This window comes from Salminus brasiliensis, chromosome 7 (genome assembly GCF_030463535.1).
Source record: "Salminus brasiliensis chromosome 7, fSalBra1.hap2, whole genome shotgun sequence".
NCBI lineage: Eukaryota > Metazoa > Chordata > Actinopteri > Characiformes > Bryconidae > Salminus > Salminus brasiliensis.
The window spans coordinates 28170326-28190813 of record NC_132884.1 but is presented as its reverse complement, the minus strand read 5'-3'; the positions used below and the strand labels follow the sequence as shown (position 1 = coordinate 28190813).

Sequence of the window (20488 nt, the reverse complement as noted above, 5' to 3'; positions counted from 1 at the left end):
ACTATTGTAGTAGTATATTGTAGTATATTGTAGTATTTCCTGGCCGTGTTAAGCTTATCCAAAAAGCTTGACAGTGTGAAAACGTTCAAAGATTTTACAACTACAGTTAATAACATAAGGAACCAATATGTATGATCAATATTTTCTCAATAATTGGACATTTTTGGCTCATTTACATTTAAGGCATTTAGCAGATCCACTTATCCAGAGTGACTTACAAAAGTGCTTCACTGTTTACTCAGAAAATACCCTTATCTAGTTTTAGAGCCCAAACTCCTTGGTAGCACCCCTTTGTCCCTAGTGTGTAGGTATTCCCTGCCATGAAATGGGTTAAATGCTACATTTAAAGGCTTAAGTTTTACAGCTGTGCAATGGCTATACAGGATGCTTTTCATTTTAAGCTTAAAACAAGCAACAGGCCACTTTCTCCATCTTGCTGATGTGGAGCAGCGGCTCGATGGTACAGCTCAGGTCCATGATGGAGAAGACGGAGATGCTGACCTTACACCAAAAGTCTGTGAATGTGAAGGTGGAGGCAAAGGGCATCAGGGCCACAGGCGGCAGGTAGTTGACCACAATGATGGCCAGTACGATGATGACCATCTTAAAGGCTTTCTTCTTCACGGGGTTCATGACCTCTTTGCCTGCCACACTTTTGCGCAGCACCCAGATGATGGACAGATTGCAGAAGACCATGAGGAAGAAGGCGGACAGAATGAGGCCGCTGAACACCTCATTCACGCTCATTACTCCCACAATGCTTTTGGTCAGCGAGTAGGCCAGGACCAGGCCCCAGACCACCACTGAGACGCCTGTTCGGATGCGGTTGTCACGGATGCCTGTGAACACGATGGGGTGGACCACAGCGACGTACCTGTCATGGATAAGGAATATTTTAACTATGAGACATGTGTATCTCTGATAGACAGGGGAATCAGAGAACATCACATTTCCACATGCATGGTCCTTGTTGCATTCTGTTACAAGCCATTTTATACCTGTAAACTATGCTTTTGCTGTTCCAAACCTGGCTATAGCGCCACCTAGAGGTCAAAACTTTAGTTCTGCTGTAACTTCAAAAAATTATGGAAAAATTTGCATTTTCCACTCTATTACATAGTGGTGGGCAGGGGTCCTCCCACAGTTGACACCACCACATTCAATCTAGAACTCTATAACTGGCTTGTTTTTACTCCACCCACTCCTCACTATGCCCCACCTCTGCACATGTTCACAGTGGTGGTAAATGCAACCAGACATCCAAAGAGTTGAATGCCTCTAAAAGCATCACATCACCAGACGTTATTTTACTTTATATTTACAAATGTTTGTGGATGCCCCTTGTAATAAATGCATTCAGCTACTTTAAGTTGCACCCATTGCTGACACAGATGTGCAAATGCACACACACAGCTTGTCTAGTCCCTGTAGAGAAAGACATATTGTCAATAGAACAGGACTCTCTAGAGTATAAAGGCCCCCAGCATTGAGCTCTGTTCTTTTGAATGATGGTTCTCCATCCAATACTTTTGGGGTGAGTTAGGGAGTTGAGGATGAAGTGGGGTGGTGATCATTCAACACTAGTAGAACGAGACATTGTTTTACCATAGTAAAATATACTTTTAAAAAGCCATTCATAGAGGACAGGTAGTTAGAGTTGTCACTATTTTACCACCATTGACAGAACATACATTACATAACTTACACATGGGTATTAAGTGAAACAAATATACTAATATTGTCATACATATCACAAATAAATCATATTGTGACATATTGATATATTATGTGTGGAATGATTCTCACAAATAGAAATGAAGGAACAGTGCTTCACTATTAAAACTACAGTATTTATGCACCCATCATCCTACCTGTCCAAGCAGATGCAAGTGAGGAAAAGTGGTGTCATGTCTTTGACTCCATAAGCAAAGCGCTGGATGTACCAAATCCTGTAATCGTTCAGGTAGAGGCGGTTGATCAAATCCACAAGTGTCATGAGGCAAAAGAAGGCGTCCAGCCCAGCCAGGTTAAAGATGAATATGTCGGATGTGGAGCCATCACTTTTACGCTTGGCTATCTGAGACATCACCAGCACATTGGTGGGGAAACCTATGGCCAGGTTCAGAACTTTCACCCCATAGTAGAAGATGAATGCGTAAGGAGCCGCTGCACACTCGTTATACTGGTACCATAGAGGAGGATGCCAAACAGTAGCATTTGCCATGAGTTCAGATATGTTGCTCATTTTATCGAGATAATGGAAAAGCCTAAAAAAGAAACCATCTAGTTAGGGATAATAATCCTTTAGAGATGAATCTATGATGCAAAGGCAATCTACATTAAACAAATAGATTTAGCTGTTTTTAGTAAGCCTTTTAAACTTAGTTTTTCACAATTTTCACAATTCCTGACTTACATATCAGACAATACATAATTTATAGGCATTACAAAATAATAAGGCCTAAGACTAATATTTGAATATGCTGTACCTAGAACTGTGGCATGAAGGTTCAGCTTGTCGTTCTTTGACAATCACTATAAATTATTGTAAGATAATCTTGACTCATTAAAGACAGTATTTCCATGAAATGATTTCATTACAGCTTAACAAAACATTATGCTGAGGACTCACCCAACAACACCCGAGAAAATACTCGCCCTAGAAGTCGTCTTGTGCGTCTTATTCCACCAGTAGCTTTTCTACACCCTACCCAAACTTTGACCCCTAAACTTCTCCAGTTTAGCTCCCACTCATCTAAGGCACCCTAATATAAGCAGATCCCTTTGGGAGGCGACAGCCAATCAGTGTAGTCCCTTTTCAAGCAATGGTGGCCAGTGTTGGTTCTGTGGTCTGATTGGTCAACGTTGGGGTGAGGAGGATGTGCTACAGTGTTAAACTAGCAGATGTTTTGGTAAAGATGCACCATAATGAGAGGGGATGGGTACAGTTCGATACCAGTGACGCAATCACTGGTAGACGAGAAGACTTTGAGTAAACAGGTGATGCAAGGCTGAAATGAGTAAATCTCATGTAAGATCTTACAGAGAAACTGTTTCTGGTAGTCATCTGAGGAACAGCCAGCTGAACGAAAATTTCACTGTACATAACTGCGAGGCTAAGATGTAAACAGAGTTATTCAGAGTGGGCTTCTCTGTTTTTTTTTTGTTTTTTTTTTTTTACAGTAGTGGTGATTGGAACCAGGGGTCATCAGTCTTCAACTAAAACACAGCCATTTTATTTACTACTCAAACCTACAAGTGAATCATGTCCTCTGGGGTTTATATGCTATATGGATAAAAGTATTATGACACTTGCTCATTCATTCATTGTTTCTTCCAAAATCAAAACCAAAAAGTTATTAAAAAGAGTTTATCCTGCTTTTGTTGAAATAATTGTCTCCAATGTCCAGGAAAGGCTTTCTACTAGATTTTGGATTGCATTAAGCACCAAGAATGCTAGGTAGGTCAGGATGTTGGCTTTTTGGATGTTGGACTTGCCAGCTCATTCCAAAAGTATTGGATGGAGCACCATCATTCCAGAGAACACAGATCCACTGCTCCACACCTCAATGCTGGGGCTTTATCCCTCCCAGCAAATATCTTGTCATTTGTATAGCACTTTGTCGCTGCCATGCCAAAGCCTTGTACGGCCTAAAATAGGCCACTGATTGGTTGGTTAGCCTCTCCAGCTATGGTTAGCATTAGCATTGCTACTATGAAAGTCGCCAGCCTCGCCCAGCATCGTTACAGCACTGTCCATCCGCCTCTTATCCATTAGCATTGCTGCTGTTTTGTTGGCATTGCTATCACGGCATTAACAGTGCTACTGCGCCAGCCTCTGCCTCACCACCGGCCAAGTCCATCACCGCTACCATTGCTTTAGTCTTCAGAAGTGCTACAGAACCCATATCACAATAAAGAGGAGGTATTTTGGTCCCAAACTTCCCATTGTTAAAATGTTAAGATACTATACAGCCAAGGTAAAACTAGGCTTGCCAGGTTATTCTTGTTTGACATACTGTTAATCTGACAGATGTTCTTGACATTGTGTCATGATGAATGGACTAATAGAAATGCCATCTTCCATTGAAAGGTGTGCCATTGAAAGTCCATTTTGAACATACAGGGAATTTATATTACAGCGACGATTTCCTATGCATAAGGCTGACGTGAGCTAAAACTTTTAAGCTGAGCATATGAATGACTTTTAATGTAAACACTGAATAAAAAAGATATAAAAAGAACTTTAACAGTTTCATCACTTTTGGCTGCAGTGTTTAAAAGTCAGAGGACACATTTCTAGCTTTACTGCACATGATCAAACCTTTCTTAATTAGCTATTGACTTTGCAATAATTTACGTGGCAGGGACTGTTTCACATGTGACCGCCTATTAATTAAAAGCATGTGAAGTGAAAAGGCAAGCTAACATTGCTGTGTTTCTCTCTGAGTGAGCAGCTGTAAAGCATGCACTCATTAATTCCAGCCCTGCGCTGTTAACTCTTAAGAGGCAGTGGGACTGCAGTTGTTTTACACTGAAACTATATGAACTACTAACACAGGTACAGTATGTGGATTATTTGTACCTGCAAGAACGTCTCAATTTTTACACAACCCCCATGGAAAACTATGCCTCGGCATGATATATTCAGCAGCCAAGCTCTGCTTAATTCCAAGAGAAGGGAAATAATTTGCATGCGAATCCCTGTGGAGAGGACCTTCCCTCTCAGCATTACATCACATCTCTAATTTACACTGCCAATTACTGCACAAATTGATACAGCACTGTAACGAAAAACAATGATTCTGTTTAAGGAAGCAGTGAGGCTTGTTTGCACACTCATCTTTCTGTTTTCCTCCAAATGAACTAATTATAGATTTGGACCTTTCAAGTCTTCCATGTGGCTGTGGGGCTAACGGCTGATAGTGCGCTTTAATTAATCATGTATGCTGTAATTATTCATCTCATGACACTTGCCACGACTCTAATCAATCACTCTGTCAAGTTGACTGAAAGATAGATTGGACATATGTTTGCAACATGAGACCTTACAGTGCCGAACATAAAGCACTGTAATACCTTCCATTCTCACCTTCTTAATAATACATGTTAGTCAGTGATATTACATTCTCCTCTGGGGGGATTAAAACTGTAGGTTATAAAATGTAAGGCAAACTAGATTTAGATATGATTGACATGGATATTTATCTGTACAGACAAAACTTTCAACTTAAAAAAACAGATTCATGTAAAAGAGTCTGACGCTCAATTCTTGATGAATGAACAAGGTTTCCCTATTGAGCTTTCTGCCTTTGATAAGCTTGGTAAGCATTATCTACTTAGACATAGTGAAGTGGCAGTATGACAAAAATGTTACATTTTAAAAAATCATTTGCACAATACAGTGCACAATACATAATTTGCACAATTCTTAAATAGTACCATAAAAAAAAAAAGAAAAAGCTTTGCTTAATTCCAAGAGAAGGGAAATAATTTGTGTGTGAATCCCTGTGGAGAGGACCTAAATGTAACAAAACTGTTACATTTCACAAAATAATTTGGTGTTTTAAATAGTGCAATTAAAAAAAAAAAATAAAATAAATAAATATTATATAATAATATAAAATATATATAATTTCTATATTAATTGTTTAATTAAGGAGGGTTGTTTTTTAAATGTGCTGCCCAATTAATCAGGATAATTATGCATTTTAGAATTAAACAGAAGAGCAGTGTAGCACTGTGAGTGCTGATGATAGCCACCATACACTTCCAAAGCGTATATCACAATACATAAGGATAAAAGGATAAAAGAATGAAATGACATATTATCCACTTCTACTGCCTAAGATTGGTTTGGCTGATTTACTCTAATAAAGCAAAAATAATAATAGATAGATAATAGATATTGTTACAGTATCCAGTACAGTAAGTAAGTTAATCAGCAAAATAAAAATAAAACAGCCGTTTGTGTTTGAATAGTAAATAGTTTAAATATATTGTTGATGAGCTGATTTTTTGCTTGTGATAATCATTCATGGTGGAAATGTGAAAAATGTTAACCCTCTTTTACTATTAGTAAAATTTTGACATTGCCTAACGCCGCCCCTCCCGAATCTAATGTCCTGTAAATTCCATCTCTACCTGCACGTCTGCACAACCCTCCACCATATTGTCACCTCCATTTTAACATCTATCTGTCATCTATCATTTCTAGGTCCACTTATTGGGGGGGGGGGGTGGCTTCCTTCCTCAAAGCAGAATCCACCCAGACTCCAGACCAACACTCTTCCCTCCTCTCGTTCAGTCTTGTCCCAAATCTCATTTTTTAAGCTGAAGGCATAGGCTGAACTAGCAAACCAACATTCTAAATTGTTGCTAAACTGCTAATGGTTGCTAAATCTAAACTGCTGTCATCAAGTTGGTCTTCATATTTTGTCAAACCTCTCTGATGAATGGACCAATAGAGGTGCTCCAAAATGACTTCTGAATAAATAAATAGGACATATGATAAATAATAAAAGTAATAATCTTAAAATATAATAATCTTGACTTGACATTGACTTATATGTGAGACAGTGACAATATAAAACTCAGAAGATGTGTAGGTCCACTGGTAATCATATATGATAAATAATAATGTCAAATACAACATCTGTATTAGTTGTAGACATTGTGACACCTGGTTCCCATCACCACCGCTGTTAAGAAATCCGAGTCTGTAAGTTTCTCTGTTATAAACTATTTTATACCAAACCATTCCGAATGACATTGTTTACATCTTAGTGACTGAATTATTCAGACATGTTGAACAGTTGGTGGATTTGCCCCTAAGGATTTTTGTTTCAATGGAACCTGGAAACATGAAAAGTCTCTTTTTTTTAGTTGATATTTTTTGCTGGTGGTAAGATGCAGATGAACACCAGTCAGTTATTACTGCATTGTACGTGTAAAACCTCTAACAAAGCCCTTAGAGAAAACTTGAGAAGGCCATGACATGAAAGGTCTGGATATGTGAGGAAAAAAAGTTTAAGTAGGAGATGAATATGAAAATGACACTATAATAAGATTTCTGTTCAGGCGTAAAACCTATTAGGCAGTCAAAAAGGATTTGCACTTTGCATAAAAACGAAGATTTCATTTCCGTTTAGCAGTACATTACTCATCCAAATGACACGGAATGTCCTCTTATGAGGATTACACAGTTTGAAACAGAGCTTGCTTACGATGCCTAGACGTGACAAACTGTACATCTTTGTTCACCAAAAAAAAAAACACAAGAGGCACCATGGCTTTATGAACGAGGTGTAGGTGTCTAAACGTTTAACTTAAAGAAGAGGCGTCTGAGCTTATTGGTGTTCTGCACTAAAATGCCTTCTTTAGTTCATCAAAGCCTTTTATAAATGTGAAGGTGGTCAAATCTGCGTATTATTATCTGGACTGGGATTGGGAACCATTAAACTAAAGCACGCCCCCCCACCCCCCAATATTCAGATATGCTCAAAATGCCCCACCCCCCCTCCATATAAAAAATATCTAAAATATTCCACTGACTAGCTTTGTGCAATAATAGGACCTGTCAGTGTTCTCATTATTCCCATTATTATTGTAACACTGTACTACCATACTAGCACTTTACTTCAGCAAAGCCTTTGTAGCTAGCTAACGCCTCTGACTTGCATGAAAAGGTAACGTTAACACCAACACAGCATTTTGCACTGGAACTGTTATTGTGGAAATATGTTATATTTTACTCTAAAACATGTCATTAATTATAGACAAGACAAGACAACTATGTGCACCATTTGTGTTGGACATTGGTCTCTGCCTTTAACCCACCCATGCAGTGAACACACACATACACACTAGCAATCACACACACAGTGGACAGTGAGCACACATGCCTGGAGCGGTGGACAGCCACCCAGGGGAGCAGAGAGGGTAAAGGGCCTTGCTCAAGGGCCCAACAGTGGCAGCTTGCCAAGCCTGGATGTCGAACCCCTAACCCTGTCATCTATAACCTGGAGCTCTAATTATGTTATATAATTATGTTTTAATGCTTTATTAATCCATTATAATAGATGAGGCATGAATGAACAATTAACTATAAGTTATAAAATATTGACTATAAATAAATAATACAGTAACCTATAGATATTACAAATTATTAATATTAATAAGAAAAAGATTAACTTTAAGCTATTGAATCCCACTCTGCTGGGTAAATTTTCCCCCTGTGTTCATGTCAGGGCTACAACCTTGAACTAAAGACTGCAAAAGACTAATTAGTCATAAGAAAAAAATACAGTTAATTAGCCCTTCCTGTGTGACATACAAAATAAATACAGTAATAACACATTCTAAAAATAGCATGCTCTAAACTGTATTTGTCTGTATTTTTTCTAACTGAGTAATGTGCTACATTTTCCCATTATGTAGATGTAGAGATGCTTGCCAGAGTTCTGTAAAGTTTATCCAACATCTCAACATTTGTGGTTGATGGTTCACCTAGACTAACCTGGGACTGTCGTAACTCGCTTAAGAAGGAGGAAAATGTCATCTTATGGCACTAAACCTTCAGGGCATTGACCTGTGGTTGGGCTGTCTGACTGTGGCAAACCACACAACACCTCATCACTTTGTGCTGTACATGTGTACCTTTAGCTTATGGTACTGGAGTTGGGGTCTGATGTCTCTAAGCTGTGTTTGATTTCACTGCATTAGCATTCAGAGCATCACTATACCTTCCCTTCGAGCACTTGCTCTGCTTGCATAGATCAGAGTGAGAGGAAGAGAGCTAAAAAGGTTATTTAATACATGGTGTCTCTGCATGTTTAGCCAAATGTCAGAGCAGCCCTTCCAGGCCCAGTGTCAAGGATGAGCAAACGCAGTGGAGTCGAGATGGGTGGCCCCTGGAGAGCCTATGCGTTACCAGCCTTTTATAGAGCTAAGTGATGCTATGCTATGGTATACCATGTATGTTACGCTGTATGGCTCCTGTGAGCTGCTGCAGTGCCGTAAATCAGACAGTAAAAGCAGAGCTTATCATTTTATTTTTCTCCATTAGCCCAGCCTAAAAAATAATCATGTTAAAATGGGCTTGTAATCAAAATGACACACCTACATCAATAATACATTAAATGACAGTTAAGGTTGTCTTGACACTATAAATGCTTTGAGAAACTGGGCCCAACTAGGTCTTTCCCTCTCTGTAACTTGTATCTGCTATGAAAAGAACAAGTGACTGAATGAAGCAAAGAGCTTTCATTTGAATTTAAATGGATTTCAGGATTAGCGTCAATTACTACAATGAAGGACTGCACTGAGATAACCTTCAGGGCCTTTAGGGAAGCAGAGTGACTGAAGCTGCACCTCTTCCTGCCCAGAAGCCTGAATTCTGTTAGTTTTGAAAAGATGGATCTACACCTCTGAGATTTAAATTTATATTTCCATTAGTGAGGTGAGAGGGGTGAATATGAAAAAAAAATAATAATAATAATAACAACATCAACAGATGCCCCTTGGGCTTCATTAAAAAAATTACTTTGCTTACACCTGCATTTTTCCTCTTAATTAGATATACCTGACTACATGAAGCTGTCAGAGCACATTTAACTAAAATTAATTAATCTGTGTGTGTGTGTGTGTGTGTGTGTGTGTGTGTGTATACATGCATGCCTATTGTTTTTCACATGACCTCTTACAAGCCTCCTCCTTATGTGTGCATGTATGCGGGTGCATGTGTTTGTTATTAATACCCGTCATCTGCATAATTACTGTAAATATGTAGTCATTTGAATAATGGAGGCCAATTCACCGCTTGTCTTAACCCTTCTCCCAGGCTGATAATTTATTAGAGTGATAAAATGGAGAAAATAAACAGTGTATTGAGAAAAATAAAAAGAAAACAATATGAGAGACAATTAAAGAAATAAATCAGTTTAAGAGCTCTTTGTGTGAAGTTCCATATTTAACAGTGCAGAATTCAGTGAGTTTACTATCCTCAAGTTTTTTAGAAACTCACCTCGTATGACAGCGAAGATATTAATGCGTGAAATATGGGGATTACATATCTATCAGGGATGGATGTAAGATATTGATGAGGGAAATTAATCTTCATGCAGGGATTTCAGATCATGTCAGAGTGACAGCAGATTTTGGACTGTCACCAGTGAATAAATCACATGATAATTAGTTTCTGGCATGCATTAATAACTCTGTATGAATAGGCTGTAACAACAGCAATACTATTACCACCACCACCACTATACTAGCACCACTACTACTACCACAACAACTAATATTTACTACCAACACCACAGCCATTACTACTAACCTCACTATCATCAACTACTACTAACACTATTACCACCACCACAACTACTACTTCTTCTGTTACTACTACTAACACTATTAACACCACCACAACTGCTACTTCTTCTGTTACTACTACTAACACTATGACCACCACCACAACTACTACTTCTTCTGTTACTACTACTAACACTATGACCACCACCACAACTACTACTTCTTCTAATATTATTATTATTACCACAATGATAACAACACTATTACCACCACCATAACTACTGCTAACAGTATGACCACCACCATAACTACTGCTAACACTATGACCACCACCATAACTACTGCTAACACTATGATCACCACCACAACTACTACTGCTTCTAATATTACTATTATTACCACAATGATAACAACAGAAATAAATAAATAAATAATAGCAATAAGCAGAAATGCCATAATAATTATTATACAGTATTTTACCACTCTTAGGAGATTCACACATTTGGGCATGCATGTTGAATTGGAGTGCAAAGTCAGTTAAAAATAAACAACAAAAATCACCCTAAAAAAATTATGCTGTGGCTTCCTGGAAAGCGTCTAAAGAAAAGTGGCAACAGACTAATATTCTGTCACAGACTGTCATTTTTGTTTTTTACTGAAGGAATCACTGCAGAACATACACATTGAGGAACATAGCTGAATAGCAGTTATAGCTGTATACTGTAAATGCCATAAAATGTAATTATACCAATGCTAGCTTAACACTAAGGCACTTCATAGGGCAAGGATGGGCAACTCGGGCCTCGAGGGCCCTGTGGCAGCAGACTTAAGCAGACCTAAGCTGTGTACTTACTGGTCGATCCAGTGTAAACTAACGCTGGTTAAGACTAAATAAGTGATACAAGCCTATGATGGGACATATGATGGAAAATGTTGCTCATTTAGAGTAACTGATACAATTATGTTGTTATTATTATTATTATTGTTGTTGTTATTGTTGTTATTATTAAAGGTCCAATCTATTCTATTGCTCTTCTTAAATCAAACTAATTTGTGGTGGTTCGTTCCCTGTAGAGAAGAATTATCTTTTTTTTTCAAAGCAAGCACAATTGCTTATTTCCCCAGGTCCCAATCATTTGGAGCCTCATAATTTACTTACTTGAAATATTCCAAACTATGTGCCCTTCAGCTGAGAGCCTGGCTGAGCGAGGGCACTCTGCTGGCAAATCAGCTTCTTCCATGCCAACATATTAGCAATATAGCAAAGCCAACATTAATATTCATTTAAGAAGGGGCATTTCAAAGTCATCCAGACAGTTTAGATATTAAAAGCATGCATCAACACAAACTGAATACAAGCTTTCAGTACCCGATTCAAAACCGGCACAAAGAGATTATTTAGACCCATAACTGATACATGTACCCCTCAAATAACACCACTGACATTGTGTTTCTCACCAGTTAAAGACATTGGAGGAACTAATTTCAGCTATAACAGTTCATCTCAATACGGTTAAAGTTAGAGTATACAGCAGGGGTTACCTACTTACCCTAGATCATGTGTGTGTAATTAAAAGAACAAGAGAGCAAAACAATTAATTCATGCATAATTCTTTCATTATTAAAAACTATACTATATGTCCAAATGTTTGTGGACACATCTTCTAATGAATGCATTGAGTTACTTTGGGTTGCACCCATTGATGATCCAGATGTGCAAATGCATACATACACAGCTTGTCTAGTCCCTGTTGAGAAGTATTGCCAATAGCATATGACTATCTGGAGCAGATAAACATGAACCTATCGGCACCATGCCCAATGGAACAGTGGAACTGTGTGCTCTGGATTAATGGAGCTCCATCCAATACGGATACGGATGCGGATGGTATAAGCTGGAAATTAGGTGGTGTAGTGGTCATCCAACATCTTCTTGTTGCTGAATGCAATCAAATCCTCACAGCAACGCTCCAAAATGTTGTAGAAAGGCGTCCCATGAAGTAGAGACAGAATTTTTAGATTTTTAAAACCCTTGATTTGGTAGGAAAAAAATAATGAGCAGACGTCCCAAAACTTTAGGTCATATAATGTATGCTTACTGCAAATAGCCTTTATTTTTGAAGCTACATTCTGTATAGAATGTGTTAGGACAGTGTTTCTCAGTTCAAATCTAAGGTGAAGAAGTCTGCACCTCTGCTGGCAGTTTGTGGTGGTCCTGTGTTGCTCGACCTTGCTGTGTGGATTTAAGCAGCGGATTGTGTTTTGTGCTGTTGTGAGTATTGAGCCACGGAAGCCGTTCCGACTCAGAAAGAACTACGGCTGAACTGAGCTGAGAAACTGAATTGTGGTCACGCGCTGTTGCAGAACACATTGGCTGCTACAGCTTTATGTCATGTGTTGGGAGTGGGGGGTGGCTCATAGCCTTGGCAGGAAACAAGGCCGAGTGCAGCTGAATGGAGCACAGCATGGTCCGCGCTGTGCTTGCTGTCGTGGCTGCAGGCTTTGGGCGATGATGATTTCATCTCTTAGTCTCAGCTCGCTTAGGGGACATTACAAGCACATGTGCACACTCTGGCACATGCATACACACACACACACACACACACACACACACACACACACACACTTGCACACACATGGTTCATCACCTGAGTTTATATCAACACCAGTAAGCATAAATCTCCAAACCACAGCATGAGAACCTACGTTCAGGGCATTTTTAAATGAGCTAAATGAGCAAATGTTTGTGGACACCCCTCCTAATGAATGTATTCAGCTACTGTAAGTTGCACCTATTGCTGACACAAATGGGCAGATGCACACACAGCTAGTCTAGTCCCTGTAGAAAAGAATTGCCAATAGAATAGGACTCTCTTTAGCAGACAAACATGAGCCTATTGGCTCCATTCCTAATGCCAGTATAGAGGGATATAGTGATATAAAGCCCTCCAGCATTGGAGTGTGGAGATTGCTACTACAACAACTGTGTTCTCTGTAATGATGCTGCTCCACCCAATACTTATGGGATGAGATGGGCAGTTGGGGATCTAGTAGATCTAGTAGTAGCAATCTAGAAGAAAGCCTTTCCTGGACAGTAGAGACAGTTTTTTTTTACATCCTTGAAGTAAAAGTATTCAAGAATCAAAGAGCATGTAAGAAACAAAGAATGATCAGGTGTCCCAATACTTTTGTCTATAAAGTGTTTCTGTATGAACGTTTTTGTTTTTGGGCACCTCACAGATGCCTAAACACACTAGCTAGCTAACTGGCATGTATACTACCTCAGAAGAAGGAGTCATTTTTTGTGACCGTGACTGCTATTAATAAAGAGGCAACTGATCTGAGATCAGCCCTCTAACTCAAACAGCTGTTTTACCCTGGCCTCTTCAAGACAACCATGAAATGATATCACAGCAGAGTCCAAAACAGAAAGGAAATGAAAGAAATCCAATACAGAACGTTTACCAAAGCTCACCAATCTCTTCACAAACACGCTGGAAAGAAATGAAAAGTCTAATAAAGAGGAAACACTCGACATAGGGACTAGGCTACCAAAAAAAGAAGTTGCACTCGTGGCTGATTGCTCTTGACTGCGAAGAAAGAAAAATAAAGTTAGGCAAATTTAAAATGATAGGGTAACTGATTACAAAGAGAGTGTTTGGGGTTGACTGTGTAAGATGTTTGGTCTGTGCCCCCCCCCCCTATTTGTTTACTATTTATTTACATCTGTAAGTTAGAACTTATCCTATCTCATGATGTCCCCAGACTGGGAGGCTTTTGACAATGGAACGTTTGAGTAGCAGTTAGGCTGTTGTGCTACTCTAGGGCTGTGAAATTCTGTTACGTGAAAACACAGCAAATTTACTGTTCTGTTCTTTCTTGGACACAGATATGTACATCGCTGCAGTGGCGCCACTGCCTAACTGCCTAAATTACAGGAGATCATGAGTTTGAAACCTGTCAACTTAACAGTCCTCCATGGTAAGGAGTCAGAGTATAGGAAGCCCTTGCCCCAAGTAAACTAAACAAATTGACGAAGACAACCATATTCACCATTAGTACATATTTATAGGCCTTAAAATAAGGTTGCAAAGAAAAAATCTCCTTAACTTTCAATGGAAGTCAATGTAAAAAGTTTTTTTTTCCATGTCATTTCGGAGCACTTCTATAGGTCCATCCATCATGAAATTCTGACACAATGTCAAGAACAACTGTCAGATTCACACTGTGCCAAAAATTAAAAACAGCAAAAATTAAGATTTCTTTTGTGTGACAGTGCCAATATTTTTAAAACAGCCTAAAATATCACTGTTTTGGACTTTTTTCTATTTTCTTACCAAATGATTTTCATTCTTTAGATAAAATTTAAATTCTGGCATAATTTTAATTCTTGTTTTCAATTTAGGTTCCGGTTGTTGACCCAATGTATCTTTTAATTTTTGGCCTTTATGGAAATGGAATTGCAGCCTTTGCTTCAGTTTTCTTTGATCAAAACAACCCTGTCTCATGAAAGGTCACATGATTGAAGCATATACATCAACATGCTCTGAACACTAATCGTTTTCAGCCTCCGTCTGTCCACACTCCATTTCATTAGCCAGAGACTACGCCTGAGCCCATCTATTAAAAACAATAAGAGCCATGGAACATCGCTAATGACCTTAATTATGTGTTTATGTAACCAATCACTTCATGCCCCCCAAATGGTTATTGTCAGATCATTTCTATGAAACATCTTGACCACTCATGGGTGCATAAAGTCCTTTAATCTTTTGAAGCATACTGAGTAAATGTGCTAGGGGAATACGGCCTCAGAAATAATCTTCTCCATTCTTAATAATGTCTATCTAGTGCATGACTAAGCTGGAAGTAGTTCAAGAGAAACGTGGGGGTAAGGCTGGTCATTTATATAATGGCATGTGTATGCAATCATTGCTAAGAAGGCAATAATGGCAGAGATATTAGACTCTTAGTTTCTTCAGGCATGAGACTGGCAGGAAGAGTGCCATACTTGGTAATTCTGTGGGAAAGCAAAGGGTTTACAATATGATGTGCTCTAGGATGTAAAACTGTATTTACCCTGACATTGTAGTAAATAAGAGTTTGGTAAGTGGAAGTGACAAAACAGGAACCTCAAACACTGTTATTCCTTAATTCATAAGAAAATCCAACATAACCAAGACAGAACCAATGACTACTTCAGAGGAATATGGAAGCAAAGCTAAAAAGCTAACATTTATTTATTTATTTATTTACTTATTTATTTATTTTGACAGTGTTTAAAGATGCTGTACTAAGCTAGGCTAGGCAATGCAACTATGCAGCCTGTGTGAGCCTTTGCAGTGTTGTGAATCGGCCAATTAAAACAGAGCTTTTTTTCCTCAAACACCCACAATAAAAGAATTCTGCTGTAAAATAACAGAGTGGTAAATGGGCTCGTAAACCACATCTAGTACAGAAGTCGACCTTTTTGGGGTGTGTTACCACATGAAACAGCATTAACAGCAGATTCAATATAAAGAGCTAAATAAGGCATGTAGTAAAGTAATAAATTTGCCACACACTATGTATTAATAATTCGCACTAAAGCTCCATTATGCAAGAATTGGTGTTTCCTGCTTCTGGGCTACAGTATATTTCTCAACAGATTTCTTGCTTTGAGCCACCACTAAAGGAAACACTTTACACATGCATTTCTGGACAAGCTGAGAGCTCCAGAACCATCACTGAAAGTGAAAGACAAATAAGACTGCAGCATTCCTCAGTTCTCGCGAGCATGCAGTCATGCAACTCCATTAAATTTACATAGAGCCCGGAGGAGCAATGATAGAGAAGCTATTCTCCCTGTTAAAAGTCAAAGAAAGCATCGCAATCATTTTGTAGCTGTTTTTTAAGGAACAAATGCTCCATAATGTTTAATATGTACTCATGTTTCTTCTTATGATAACCTATAACCATAATAATAAATCAATAAAAAACCCAATTGCTTCCTACTTTTAGAATTAAACAGAGATGGGTTTAATGTTCATCAACACCTTTTGTCAGTTTTCAGTTCTAAACGGACAGCGATTGGTTTTGGATGTAATGGTTGTCAGAGCATATTCTGTAGTTTACTGTATATCAGACCTGCACACAGCAGTTTAAAATAAGAAAAATTGAATACTTGAAAGAGTAAAGTTTATTTTTAAAACCAATGTCCTCAGAATCGCCTAAAAATCCATCCCACATATATTTACTGATTCAGACACATTTCAATAATAGATATCTGGTGGTTTTGTGGAGAAACAGAAGAGAGCAGAACCTCAAGGTTAAAAATAAAACCCAGAAAACAACAGCTCACAAATCTGGATATTTTGCCATATATTTACAACATAGAGTAGAAGGAAAAGGAGCAATCAAAGTAATAACGAGCAACTACTGACACAACATAACTGCAAAGCAGTCTGTTAATGTGACATGTTGACAGCACACACCGAGTAGTTCAAAAGGGGTAGTATAAACATATTTGGGTCATTTGTGAGCATGTTTTTATAAATTACATCATTCTCTCACCAGACAACAAGGTCATCGGTCCCTGAAGCAAAGGTTAGTGGTCACTGGAATGACTCGTGGCAAAGTGATCTCCAAAACAAGATGGAATACAATCAGTTTAGTCCTCTAGATAGAAAGAATATCATGCTATTGGAATAAGAAGACAAAATCTGCCTGTGCAGTCATTATGTTTGGAGTACATGAGCATATAATACAAATGAATTGCAGCAAATATAATACTGATTTATGCATATGGCCAATAATGGAAATGCAATGCATTGCGGGTCGCGAATATCTTGGAGCAAAACCTGAGACAAGTTTGTATTAATTTGTTTTCTTATGGGTACACTCTGCACATCAAACCACTATTCCTTCAGTCTACAATCCAGCTCAAATGAACATTGATGGAAAAAAGAAGGTCAGGTAGAGTTTTTGGTCAAACAAACATAGTCAATGGACCATACGACAGCTTACATAAGGCCTACATTAATATTATTAGACTCAAACATTCATCAAAAATGCTTGAGTCATAATCTCTCACTTAAAAAAAAATACACATGCTAAATGCTATACAACTACTGACAGAAATGAACCTTTGAAACAAAATTCTATGTACGATACCTATAATGTTGCCCTATAATGCATATGTTGGCATTATGGAAGTCATTTGCAGGCCCTGATTGAAACATTCCACAACACTGGTCGTTATGCTTTTATATGATTCGTAGTGTGATGAGTGCACGAGCATTACTTAGTTACATGTACTGAAGCACTTACACACCAAGTCCGTGAAAAGTGATCGATATCAACCCAAGGCAGATGGAAATCATGTCCCAAAAGCATGTCATAACACAACTATATACAAACAAAAGTCCATTCATACACATCAGTAAACGCCTAAAGTTGAACACAACTGCTGATGGAAAAATAGCCAATGCTGTAACGTGTGAAACCACAACTGTAAATACAGTATATTGCATTTCTATTATCTGGTTTTAATACAAAGGTCATTTCTTGTTTGTTCTCAGTACTCTAATGATAGAGGCTTAATGGCATGAAACTTTGTTGTCTGTAGCAAATTCGGTGTTTCCTCTCGCCGTTTTAACAGGTTGGTATAAGTTTAAAAAGGGTCCGATTGCATCACGTGGAAGTCCTGTCGCTTCAAAATTTCAGCAGTTCTGTACAAAGAGTTTTTATAAAATTCTGTTTGTGGGCATCTGTGTGTATATAAGCAGGTATGGATGTGAAGGTGTGTGTAACGAGAAAGCCCATTTAGTGCACATCGTCTTCCATTGGTACCCTTCACAGAAAAGCAAGGGTTTGCAAGTACAAAAAAAAGCTCACGCTCACAACAACGGCGTACAAATAAATACGTCCTTTGAAAAGAGAAAAAAGTCTGGTTTTGCCTCTAAAATGGAAAAGGGAATTGCAAAAGGGAAAAAAACACCCAGATCTGTGGCTTAATTCACATAGTAAAGCCAATAGATCAAATTGAAGAGGGAAAAAACAGCGGGGAATATTATCCGTGACCATCGATCGATGGCGTTAACGTCCGTAAGGTCAGGGATTTTGATTTTGAGCTGTGACGAGCGCCGGCGCAGCCTGGCTTTCTTGGGCTGCGCGTTCCTGTCCACGCTGTGGCGGGTAGCCTCGTGCCGCGGGCCACTCTGCTTCCGGTACTGGATCCCTGAGTTATCGAACACCATGGAAGTGGAGTTGCGGGCCTCGCTGACACTGGTGGTCACCTCGTTTCCAGCCACCTCGTTGTGGATTTCCAGAGTCGTCAGAAGGATGTTTCCTTGGGAGTCCACCTGCAACCAGAGTAAGGTCAGTATGCCTTATCATTGATTCTGTTTAAAAGGAATGTTGAATGGTAAAATCCAAAACCATATCAGCAAGTGATATGATTTGCAAAAGTCTCCTTTTGTAGATTTTGTGGATGTGTGGATTATGAATTAGAGATTTTCAACCACTGTTGTAGGGATGAGTAGGAATGTAAGACAGAAAGAATTACAGCAGGTAAGTGTTGCTTTTCTAGATGACAGGGTATGACCTTATATATGCTTTATAAACTTCAATTCATAGTAGGTTTCAGTTTTTTCAAATATTAGTTTATTTAACACTGTGTCTTTTTACAGCCTTATACAAATCCTGTACATAATATTTAAAAATTATGATTTTTTTTTAACTATAATTACAACAATTGTGATGGTCCAATGTTTATACTACTTGTAATCACATGTCTCACTTAACAATTGTTTTTTAAACACTACATTTAGTAAAACATGAAGAAACCAGAAGGTATTTTTGGGTGTGTTTATGTGTAGTTTGGTTACCTTAATCTGAACCAGATCTAACATGATAGTTATGTTTTAGATTAGGTTCATTTAAAATTAACGTTGTGACATATTTCACAAAGTCACAGGTGAATAAAAAGATAATGATGTGTGGTCATATGTCTGTGTTGATTAGGTAATATTGGCTTATAATATACCTCTGATACCTCTATAATTACTGATTCAGAGTTCATCCCATGTCTGTGTATCAAAGCGGTATCAGAAAATCTTCTTTTGCATGTAGCAAAGAAGGCATGCAGAAAAGAAGCCATGAGGATTGACTAAACAACAAGACAACATTAAATGATAAATAATATTTAATATTCTATTATCATTTATAATAATTTCTTATCAATTATACTACATGAAAGTTTGCACGTTTTGTACTGGTATTCCAGATATTCACTTTATTACAACTTCATTCTAAATATTATACCACTTTCATTGACTGCAAACTAAAACAGCAATTTCAGTCTGTTTAACTATTTGAAACCTACAAAATAATCAAGAACAATTTCAACATTCTACAGAAAGGTCACATAACCATATTACACCAGTTTTATACATCTAGCTTCAGCTACATTGGTATTATATTACTGAGAACAGTGATTTCAAACCTTTGAATGGTAGTGTATGCTGGCCACAGTACGAATATGTACCAAAAAAGTTATCTAAATCATGTTTAACATGATGTAATACATGGGAATAAGCAGAATCAATTTAATAAATCTGCGAGAATCCCCCTTAATACACATTTGATAATAGCAGCAGGTCCCCAGGATTTCCTCTATTTCAATATGATTAGCAGTTGGATGGTAAAGACTGAAGTAATCAGCATTTTTCTGAACAAAATCACTATGTTGTGGTGATTTCCCAAAGGATGTGTCTAGAAGAAATCCATTGTTTATTTACTTTTACCCTGAAGTCTCTGCAGTAATAAATAATTCAGAAAAAGATTCTAGTAGAAACATAATTATAGCTAAAGCAGCTCAGTAATGATGTGGACCAGTGCTGCTGTAATACAAAGTAAGGAGCATTGAAACAATAGAGAACACTAATTTGAGGATGTTTAAACATGTTGCTCTGGGTGACCAGTTGCCAGCGGGACAGCATCTGAAGCTTCACATGCACGAATGGGACAAAAAAAAGTGACATGAAGCAGCAAAATGAAGAGAAAGTGCACCAGAACTGTTACACAAATGCACACAATGCATGGCTGAGACGCAAGCTCTAAGCTCGCATCTGCTTCAGAGTAAAAACTTTGCAGGGCGAGCGGGCAAAGTTTCAGAGGGAGGTTAGAGATACTGAGA

General features: G+C 38.2%; 2 protein-coding genes across 4 annotated transcripts in view; both read right to left on the bottom strand.

The window, feature by feature from the left end:
* Window positions 1-402: 402 nt before the first annotated feature.
* On the bottom strand, window positions 403-2245 carry LOC140559730 (P2Y purinoceptor 1-like). The gene is made up of 2 exons (XM_072683333.1): window positions 1872-2245; window positions 403-874 (listed from the first exon to the last, which is right to left on the bottom strand). Exons 1-2 carry the CDS (start codon window positions 2243-2245, stop codon window positions 403-405), a joined length of 846 nt encoding a protein of 281 aa, XP_072539434.1.
* Window positions 2246-16471: 14226 nt separating this feature from the next.
* Window positions 16472-20488, bottom strand: part of gabrb3 (gamma-aminobutyric acid type A receptor subunit beta3) — a 59177-nt gene continuing 55160 nt past the window's right edge. For all 3 annotated transcript variants that reach the window (XM_072684399.1, XM_072684400.1, XM_072684398.1), the window contains one exon: window positions 16472-18653. In XM_072684399.1, the coding sequence (XP_072540500.1) occupies window positions 18303-18653 (351 nt within the window). In that variant the 3' untranslated portion in view covers window positions 16472-18302. The remainder of the gene's footprint in view (window positions 18654-20488) is intronic.

Excerpts from the sequence above, each read along its gene's own strand:
- LOC140559730 (XM_072683333.1), bottom strand. The coding sequence starts at position 2,245 with ATGAGCAACATATCTGAACTCATGGCAAATGCTACTGTTTGGCATCCT. Across the intron at positions 875-1,871 it reads ACTTGCATCTGCTTGGACAG|GTACGTCGCTGTGGTCCACC; the intron begins GTAGGATGATGG and ends TATCCATGACAG.